We start from the raw sequence: 11,063 nt of genomic DNA on the forward strand, positions 1-11,063 counted from the left end.
TAATTCTGAGGACACCGGGCTTTGTTTCACTAGCTGCCATATTACATCAATGAAATCCCATCTTTTATCAATAGAGAAAGGGAGAGCCGTTTTACTATTGCACCAAGCATCTTTCGCCTTATCACAAAACCAAAAGAGATGAGTGCTGGTTTCAGCAGCCTTCCCGCAATGGTTGCAAGTCTCATCTTTTGTGATTTGCCTCTTCTTCAGGTTGGCTTTGGTGGCTAAGGCACCTCGGCATGCTCTCCAAGCAAAACTCCGGATTTTGTTAGGAAGATGTAGATTCTAGATTCGTTTCCAAAGGATCTTCATCTCCGATGCATCAGAGCATTCTTCCTTGTTGGAATTCTCTATTGCCCGGATTTTGTGATAGGCGCTGCTAACCGAAAATTTCCCACTTCTTGTACCCCCCCAAACCACTCTATCCGCTTGCAACCTTTGGCTAAGAGGGATGCTCAACACCAGGTCTGCTTCCACAGGATTAAAGAGGTGCCTTATAACGCCCAAGTTCCATTCTCCACGATCTTCCACAATGAGGTCACAAACCTTTGAGTTAGTCCATTGGTCTTGAGCGAGAGAGAGGATCCTCGGGTAAGACAATGATGGCAGCCATTCATCAGTCCAGATTTGAATGCTTCTGCCGTTACCCACCCTCCACCTAATCCCCTTCTTAACCACGAATTGGGCAGACATAATGCTTCGCCATGCAAAAGACGGGTGATTACCCATGGCAGCCTCAGTAAAATCACAATCCGGGAAATACTTCGCTTTGAAAACCCTGGAGAAAAGAGATTGGGTGTTGGATAGCAGCCTCCACCCTTGTTTCGCTAAGAGAGCCTTATTGAAACTCTTCAAGTCCCTAAAGCCCATCCCACCGTTTTCCTTTGGTTGACATAGCCGCTCCCAACTAACCCAGGCCAGCTTTTTCTCATTCTTTCTTTGGCCCCACCAAAACTGTCTTATCATGCTGGTAAGGTCATCACAAAGGTTATTCGGGAGCTTAAAGCAGCTCATAGTATAGGACGGGACCGCTTGGGCCACGGCTTTGATGAGAACCTCTTTGCCGGCAGCCGAGAGGAGTTTCTCTTTCCAGCCCGACAGTTTGGTAGCTACCTTGGATTTCAATTGAGCAAAGGAATTGGATTTTGATCTTCCAATAAGGGAGGGAAGACCTAGGTATGTTTCATGTTGCTTAATCACTTGAGTGCCAAACATAGTTTTGATCTTTGTTTGCACTTCTCCTCTTGTGTTTCTGCTAAAGAAGAGGGAGGTTTTCTGATTATTTAGCAGCTGCCCCGAAGAAGCTTCATACACTTTGAGAATTCTTAGGATTTCCACTCCCTCCGCTTCGGTTGCTTTCCCAAAAATGATACTGTCGTCCGCAAAAAAGAGATGGGAGATTTTTGGCCCTCTTCTACAAACGGATATCCCACTAAGGCTCCTTCTTTGCACAGCCTTATGTAGCATTGCCGAAAGGCCTTCCGCACAAATAAGGAAGAGGTAAGGAGACAATGGGTCCCCTTGGCGTAAACCCCTTGACGGGATGATGTGGCCTCGAGGGATTCCATTAATTTTGATGGCATAAGAAACTGAGCAGATGCATTTCATGATTAGTGCTACCCATTTCTCCGCAAAACCCATTTTTAGCATTATCCGTTCTAGGCAGCCCCATTCGACCCTATCGTAGGCCTTACTCATGTCCAGCTTCAATGCCATCTCCCCCACCTTGCCCTTCCTTCTCTGGCTGATCTGATACATTGTCTCCGACGCCACCAACATGTTGTCTGTAATGAGCCTTTCAGCCACAAAGGCACTTTGATTCTCACACACTAGCTTAGGTAAAATCTGTTTAAGCCTATTGGCAATAGACTTGGATGCAAGTTTATACACAACGTTACATAGACTAATAGGACGAAAATCTGTCACCTTTTGTGGTTCTTTTACTTTTGGAATTAAAACAATGTGTGTTTCATTGAAGTGCAGGGGAGTAATGCCTAAGTTTAGAAAATCTAAAACAGATTTTACAACTACAGGGCGTACCTTAGACCAGAATTTCTGGTAAAAAATTGGGGGCATCCCGTCTGGGCCCGGAGCTGAGGTGGGGTACATGTGTTTTAGAGCAGAATCTACTTCTGTAGCCTGAAAGTCCCTAGTAAGCAAAGCGTTCATTGGCTCCGTCACCTTTCCTTGACTGGCTTGGATAAGTTCCTCACTCACCACTGGGTTGGACGTAGTAAATAAGCTCCCAAAATAGTCCACAAAGGAATTTTCAATACCCTCATCTTCACTTTGCCAGATCCCAGAATTATCCATCACACCCAGGATAGTGTTCCGGTTATATCTGCTAGACGCCTTAGTATGGAAGAAAGACGTGTTTTTATCCCCGTGCTTTAGCCAGCTTATTCTGGACCTTTGGCGCCACATGATTTCCTCATAATCCAATAAAGTATTTATCTCTGTTCTAGTGCATTCTATCTCTTTCAGTGTAACAGAGGACCCCCCCATACCTTCCAACCCCTCCAATCTAGCTTGCAGCATCGCTAGTTTTTTCCCCACATGCCCAAAAGAGTTATTGTTCCAGGCAGACAAGGAGCGCCGACACTCCTCTAGACAGGAAGAAAGAGGAGCAATGGACCCCATGTGCAATCCCCTGTCCTAAACCTCTTCGATCACTCCGACACAAGCTCCATCTTTCAGCCACATTTCTTCAAAGCGGAACATTTTCTTACGACGCCCACCCTTTCTTTTCTACTGAATATCCTTGAGAATTAGAATACAGTGATCTGAGGAAGAGTTGGGTTTATGGTGGAGTTGCATTTTTGGAAACCTGGCAGCCCAATTTGTAGAGACTAGAGCTCTGTCAAGCCACTCCCTAATCCAACCTCTGTTGCCCAAACTTCTACTCCATGTAAAGTCTTGGCTTATATACCCCATGTCACGAAGGTTACTCGTGTTAATTGCATCACAGAAGGCTTCCATTTGTTTCGTTGGTTGAGTACCGCCACCCTCTTTTTCACTACTACTCATCAACTCGTTAAAGTCACCAAGGCAGACCCACGACAGAGAGTTCAGAGAGGATAACCGGTTGAGCAGAAGCCAAGATTCCTGTCTTTTACTCGTTTCCGGGTTTCCGTAAAAACCTGTTATTCTCCATTGTTTTCCGATAACCCCCTGATCAACTATTGCGTCAATGTGGCTGTCGGAGAAAGATTGGATGTCCACTTTCAACTCTTTTTTCCAAAGCAATGCTAATCCCCCACTACGCCCCTTGCACGGCACCACCAGCCCTTGGGACCTTTTCAAACCCTCCTTTATACCAACCATTTCAGATAAAACTAATTTTGTTTCCATTAGAAAAATAAAATTGGGATCTTCAGAAGACACTACCTTCTCAAGAGCACGAACTGTACGCTGGTTCCCAAGCCCCCTACAGTTCTAGGCCATTGTACTCATTGATGACGGCGGGGCTGCACCGCAGCCTCCGCCGATCCCATGTGCTCTGCCCAGGGGTGACCCTCCAGACCCGCTTCATTCTCTTTCTTGCTTCTTTTCCAGCTCTCTGTTTCTTCCTGGAGTACTTTGAGTGGTGCCGACCCTTTCTGCTTTGATCCCGATTCAGACCCATTGTCGGAATGGTGCGTCACCTCCGCTCCGTCTCTCCTCAATCTTTTCCATGTTCCAAGTTTGGCCCCATTTTGGCCTGTTGGTTGCTGAATCTCAACCTCACCCGCCGGAGGTTCGTTCTCCTTTCCCCTGTTCACGAGAGTTTTTGTTTCCTCTGGAAGTTTCTTTTGGCTTCTTGTATTCTGTCCTAAACTTTCGCTCCTTGCTACGTTGACTTGCTTTTGTTCGTTTAGGCAGATATCAATTCCCTTACTTCTTAAGATCCGGCCTCCTTCAACTAACACCTGGGCCGTATTACTCTGGCTATATTGGGCTTCTACTTGGTTTTGTCCAAGCCCATTTGGGCCTGCTGGATCAGTTGGTGGGCTTAAGTGTGGTCGTTGGGGTATAATGGTCTTGTCTGTTTTCCCGCCCACAAACATTTCCTCGGATTGACCAATATTTGAAAAACCTGTAGCTACTCTGCTTTCCCTCATAGCCTCCCGGTTTCCCATTTTTTCCTTTCCCGTGTCTACTTCATGAATGGCACGGTCAATCTCCCTCAATTGCGTCTCAAAGTCATCTTCCTTCTCTCTTTGAAACGTCACATCCATCATGACCGCCTCTGACATTGGGTTCGACATTACCGATGTAGTTGGTATTTCACCCACTCCACCCTATCCTGCCTTTTCCGATGATCTCCACCTACTATTCATTGCCTGGATTTTGCTTTGCTTCTGGTTTCCGGACTTAATTCCGTCTTTTTCATTTTTCCGAGATGGTGCTTCTGCAACTAACGACCTTTGCAACCTTTCCGTATCTGCACGGAGCCATGGGCCGTACTGCCTCTCTTCAAGCTCTAGGGATTCATTGCTGTCCAACCAGAGTGAGCAATCTTTATCGTCGTGGTCCAGTTTACCACACTAATAGCAAAAGATGGGGAGGCGCTCATATCGAAAATCCACCCACTCCTTCTCCGTTTCTCCCATACGCACCACCCTTCCCCTACACAGGGGTTTTGATATATCGATGTTCACTCTTATTCTAAGGTACTTTCCCAGCCTGAACCCTTTTGAACCTATATCCACCTTCTCTATCAACCCCAATGGCCCTGCAATCTTATTTGCGACCTCCAGCGTCTGCATTCGCATCGGTAGGCCGTGTATCTGTAGCCAGAAAGAAGACCTATCGAAGCTTATCGTTGAGATTGAGTCCCCTTTACCCAGCTTGTGGAGGACTAATAAGTATTTGTCAAAAGACCATGGGCTTGCCCATAGTACTCTATTCATATCCCCTTCATTTTGGAACAAGAACAGAGTAGTGTTGTCACCGGTGTCCTGTACCACAAAGTTTTCCTTTGTTTTCCATATCGGTTTCAAGGCCTTCACTACTGCCTCCAAATTAATACGCCTTTTCGACAGAAACTTGCCTGCTAGAACCCAGCCCTCATTCGCCTCCTCTTCTTCTAGTACTACCTGTTCTGCTTCATTTTCTGTTAGTTTTAGTTTCTCACACTTCTTTGCGATTTCCTCCATTGGAAGCAACCAACCTAGACTGAATCCCACACTGGAATATTTCTACCGGAAAGGAGAAACGACTCTTGTCTGACGACAAGCCACTTTTTTCACCTCAGGAGTTTCCTAGGAAACTTAGAGAGAAAACTTAGGATTCTAAAATCTTATATAAGTTCTTTTAATGAACCTATAACTGGTGAATTGGATTCCAAATTAGATACACTACCAGTGTGGATTGTAAGTCTCATGATTGTTTATTTGGTGAGGAGAACTTAGGTCTAATGTACAAGAAGGGTTTAAGAAGAAATTTTAGTAACAATCAAGATTAAATCAAAGAAAAAGATACTAGAATTAAATATAAAATAGGCTTGTTTATAATAGATTTTAGTAACCATAGAATCCTAATCCTTTATCTTACATATAACAATTAGATTCTAACCGTCCAACTTCATTAAAAGTCACTTGCTAGTGACATGACATTTTGAAATACTAAATACATAATAATAAATAAAATATAACATGGAGAAATAAAAGATAAGGGACTAATTGTTTCTTTTTTTAAAAATATAAAATTCTTTTAGGCTTACGTTTCCTACATCAGTTGTGAGTTGTCTTCCTTCATGTATGTACTATTTGTAGTGGTTGGTCCTTCTATTGTTGGTTGATTAATTCCTTATCTCATAATCTTCCTGGTCAGGGCATGAACTATAAATTGTCATGCCTTTGGCATAGATGAAGATCCTGGAGTTCAAAGGTAAGCTTAATGGTTTGTGAAGTGCATAACTTGCTAGGAACATGGATTCTCGAAAAAGTTTTTCATTTATTCTATCTCCCTTGGGAAGCAAACATTATCAAATTTCTAGTTGAAGGAAAATGGTATCCTTGTTTTTCTCCGGAAGTTCGGAGGGCTTATAATCCAGTTGTTTCAACTTTCCACTTAAGGGTTTGTTTGGATACCGCTTATTGCTGAAAACTGAAAACACTGTAGCAAAATAATTTTTAAATGGGTGAATAGTGCCATAGGACCTAGTTTTAAAGTTATTTTTGTTGAAAAAAGTACTTGCGGGTCCCGTGGATAGTGCACGGGACCCATTGTTTGAACGCCAGACGCAAAGATGCCAAACGCCAGACGCAATCCAAACTCAACCTTAATAGTAAATTATCAAAAAAGAAAGGAAAAAAAGAAAGAAAGAAAGAGAGAAAAATTAACTTAATGTTACCTATGTTCTGATCAGATCTAGACATTTTTGTTATGCATGAATGCATATAAAAACCAATGCTCTTAGGGCATTGGTTAACTTTTCCTATAGTTATATGTGCTGCTCTTCTAGGTAGTCGCTTTTTCGTGATTTTTGTTCCTCTTTATTCTCATAAATTTTTTGTTAGGTGGGGTTGATATCCTTACTTTCTTATTTGTTAGTTGAGAGCTTTAGTAGGCAATCTGAATTTATTGGAAACTTGTCATCTCACCAAGTTCCTTTCTTCTAAACGGAAATTGGAAAGAAGTGAGGATTGATCTAGTAATGATTGTAATGTTGTCATTGGATTTTAAAGCAAGAATGAACAAAACTCTATATGAAATATATTCCATGGCCAGCGTAATGTACATGTTCCATACTTCCATCCATGTGTAGAAATTGTCCATCAATTTATCAGCAAAAGCCTTGAGCTATAAAGGCGATCATATGTGGGGAAGTTTCAAAGGCAAATTTGGCCATGCTGAACCATTCATAGTATTCATAGCCTAATAAAGAGAAAAAGTCCTTGATTTATTTTATTTCTTAATTTTTTTTTTTTTTGATGTTGGGATGAATAACGATGAGAATAGCCTATATATTCTTGTAATCAATAGTTTACAATTATAAACAATATTTGCATTATAGATTCCATTTGGAGTCAATTCAATTTGGTAATGGTTTGCTCAAGTTTGAGCAAATCATTTTTGGCTTAATTGATACCTCTTCGTAATTCGTGTTATGCAAAATGTGAGGTTTTATGTTCAAGAAAATGTGAGGTCATTGGTGTGTATTTTATCAATAAAGATAATGGTTTGATGCAATGCTAGTTGGGTGTGGTTTTCAGTGGCGGTGGTTGGGCTATGGTGCCACCATGAATGGAGAGAAAAAAGAAAGGAAAAGAGATTAATTAGCAATGAAACTATTTTTTTAATTAAATTTATTTAAATAATTATTTAATTAATTTTTGTATTAAATGCTTGCATTTCTTATCTATTAACGGAATGATAACACAAGGTGTCAAGGTATGGGATGTGCATTTATCAATGTTCAAAGATTTATTATTATTATTATTATTATTATAATTATTATTCAATAGTACAATAATGAGGAGGGGAATTTGAATCCGGTTCTTCTAATAAAAAAGTGTAGACCATACCACTTAATTAAAAAACTCTTGAAAGTACAATGATCAATATGATTAAAGGGTCATTCTCAAAAAAAAAAAAAAAATGATTAAAGGGTGTTTTTGCATTTTCCTCTAATAAAATTACAAAATAATTATAAAAAGGGGATCCATTGTATTTTCTCTAGTTGTCAGCTTGTGACTCTCTTTCTCTCTCTCCCTCTTCAAACTTGTTTGCCCCTCACAAAATATTTACAAAAATTGGTGTGAATCAATCTTCAAATTCCTCATCTCCTTCTCTTCCTCCAACAACAACGAGCTTTATTGTGTCATATCTATACAACTATAAAAAAATTGTTATGATTTTAACTTTGAAATATTGCCACATACATATTCTAGGAGCTTTGATGCATGTTGTATAGTTTTGAAGTTGTTCAAGTTGATGCACCCTTTCTTCAAAGTATATGTATTACCAAATCATCACACAATTTTACTAGCTTAATGCCTTGCTTTTTAACTTATATGTTGCCAATAGCTATATGAGGTATGGTATATGTTCAGGATCTGTATTATAATTAGGTAAAAACAGTAAGAAGAAAGGTTTACATGTCAAAGCTAAACCAAATGGAACGTTGCGATAATAAATAGAGTAATATTAGGTACACAATATTTTTCACAATTATTGATATTAACCAGACTTGTTATGAATGGAGCAACATCACGTTTATCAGGGTTAATCATTAACATTATTTTTATTATGTGATGATTTATTGCTCTCTCTCTCTCTGGGCTGCTGAGTTGTGAAGGAGGCTAAAAATGGGTCGAAAGTAAAATGGCTATGTAATTGATTTATAGAGATAGGAGCTCTATTTGACGGTCAATTGAACTGTTACGTTCTGTTTGTTTCAGTAATGATGTTTTCTAGAAAATAAGTCATTTTTCAAAAAGTATTATTTATAAAACTATCTCATTTTTCTATGTTTGGTAACAATCTTAAATGAATTGAATTCAATCTGTTAACTTCCCTTATTTAGTTTATTGTGAGATAAAGTTGTTTTCCAAAAAAAAATTATAAAAAAAAATTTCTAAAAATAAGTTATACTTTTTATGTTGATTAAAGATAGTTTTTCGTTGACTTTTTTTTTGATACTATCTGATGTGCAACGAAAATTCATAAGTTGTTTCCCGTCCATATGCGTCGTCCAAAGGAAAGACAAGAAGGGAAATCCTTGCCAAGCTCCTCGTCCGTCTGTCCTTAAGAGACAGACGAGCTTACTATCGTCCGTCTGTCCTTAAAGGATAGACGAGCTTTCTACCGTCCGTCCATCTGTAAAGGACGGACGAGTTTACTACCGTCCCCTCGTCCTTAAAGGACGAGGGAGGCTACTACACCATATCTCCAATCGTTGTGAAATGCAGACTTCTTAAATAATCTAACTTCTACGTCGGTTATGGAAGTTACCTTCGAGCCTTTTGGATTCCCCAACAGTAGGAACGGTTACCAAACAAGTAACCGCTTCCTGCATACTATATAAACACACGCCAATGAAAGAGTAAGGGATTCTGTTTTTTTTGAGACTTTCAATTTACGAAGTCATACAAAAGACTAACTTCACCATCGTAGGGTTCTTGGCCGGCTTCCACCGGTCTCCTCTGAGTTTTCTGTTTGTTTTCTCAGGATTCAGTCACAAATTTATCAAGGCCCGGCACTTTCAGTTCACTAATATCACAGGATTCATCACTATCAAACACCGAAAAATACGAAAAACTATCTTTACAAACAGAATGTTTATGTGTACTCAAACACTCTCAAGGGTGTAAAATGTTTTTCTAATTTCTTTTTACAGCCTAATTTCTAATACAAAATTTCTGATCTAATATATATTTATATATATATATATATATAAAATTTGTTTTTTGGCCCTCAAAAAAATAAAAATTCACAGCAACAAAATAGTAGTATTAGAAATTAGACGAAAGTACAATTTAGGCCCGGTATCCTTTCAATTTGGGGTAGGCTGCTCAGAGTGGTGTTTTAGACGATAGGGATTTACATCCGACCAACTCGCCGGGTCGACTCGCTCTCCATTTTCTCCTAAGTGAAGTGAGTTTCTCTCTTACTCTTATTTTTTGTTTCTCACACTTTCCTACTAAAATCGAAAAACAAAAATCTGGGTTACTTGTCATTTGTCGATTCAGTACCCATTTTCACTGTTTTTCGAGGTTGAAGGAAGCAATGTCAGACAATTTATCTACGTTGGACTCTCTACCTCCTGAAATCGTGACCAATGTTTTCGTTCGCCTACCTATAAAATCCATAGTAACATGCACAGCAGTCTGCAAAACATGGAAATCTCTCATCCAAAACCCAACCTTCTTTCCAACCATCTCCACCACTCCTCCAACAACAACAACAAACACCCCCTACTCCTCTTCAGGCTCTGCTCTTCGGAGCTCGTCGAAGCAATTAATAAGTGGAATGTTGGGGAAAATGAAAAAGAACATTGCGTTTTGCATTTTGACAACCAAGATTTCAAGGAGTACACCAGGTTTGATGACTTCCCTTTTCATGGTCAAAGCTATGGCGGAATATTTCATGTAGTGGGTACTTGTAATGGCCTCATCTTCCTTGCTGATGATTTATATGGGTACCATTATAAGTTCTTTCTCTTGAACCCTCGTGTTAGAAAGTTTGTCAAACTTCCTAAACCCAATATTTCCTGCTTTTCACATGGCGGCTACAACGCCTCTGTTGGGTTTGGATTTGATTCCAAAACCAATGACTATAAGGTGGTGAGGTTTGTGACACTTGAAGAAAAAGGCCAAAAGGGTAAGTCTCCTCCGGAGGTGGAGGTTTACTCACTCTCCACTGGAAAATGGAGAATGGTTACTGCTTTGCCTCCTATAGTTGCTGCACGTGGTCGTGAGCCGGGGGCATTTGTCAATGGGGCTCTGCATTGGGTTGCTTTGAGGAAGACTGGGAACAAATTTCTTAATTTTGTTATGGTGTTTGATTTGGGGGAAGAGGTCTTCCGTGAGATAGCGCTGCCGAAACTTTCAGATCAAAATGGAGATGAGTATTGGGTGAGGGTATCTATTTCAGCATATGGGAATTCCCTTGCCCTGTTTCAACGGGGGTTTATTCACTGTCTCAGTATATGGGTGATGAAATACTATGCGGATGCGTCATCATGGACCAAAATTATAAGTTTGGCTGATGAAGGTCTCATAGAGGGCATACCAAGGTCACATTGTATGCGTAAGGCAATATGTTTTAGGAAGAGTGGTGAGGTTATTCTGGAAATGTATGGAGGATACCTTGTCTCACGAGACCTTAAGACCCAAGAGATTAAAGATCTTAGGATTCGTGGATATGGATATACTTTTGTTGATTCTTATGTTGAGAGCCTAGTTTTACTTGACAAACCCAACCAACCCAGCCAACTAATGAAAAGACAGAAAAGAAAGAGGAACAACAACAGGCAAGATAAATTTTATTGTCAAGCTTGTTTTTATGGTTTTCCATTTTGTTCTTCATATATACCTGGCTTTGATTGTGAGTACGATATGAATGTAATTCTATAA

The 11,063-nt window shown here is 40.1% G+C and overlaps 1 protein-coding gene across 1 annotated transcript; it reads left to right on the forward strand.

The window, feature by feature from the left end:
- The first annotated feature begins 9,824 nt into the window (after window positions 1-9,824).
- On the forward strand, window positions 9,825-11,063 carry LOC115968498 (F-box protein CPR1-like). The gene has a single exon (XM_031087908.1). The coding sequence runs from the start codon at window positions 9,825-9,827 to the stop codon at window positions 11,061-11,063; it is 1,239 nt and encodes a 412-aa protein (XP_030943768.1).

Source organism: Quercus lobata, chromosome 11, assembly GCF_001633185.2.
Source record: "Quercus lobata isolate SW786 chromosome 11, ValleyOak3.0 Primary Assembly, whole genome shotgun sequence".
NCBI lineage: Eukaryota > Viridiplantae > Streptophyta > Magnoliopsida > Fagales > Fagaceae > Quercus > Quercus lobata.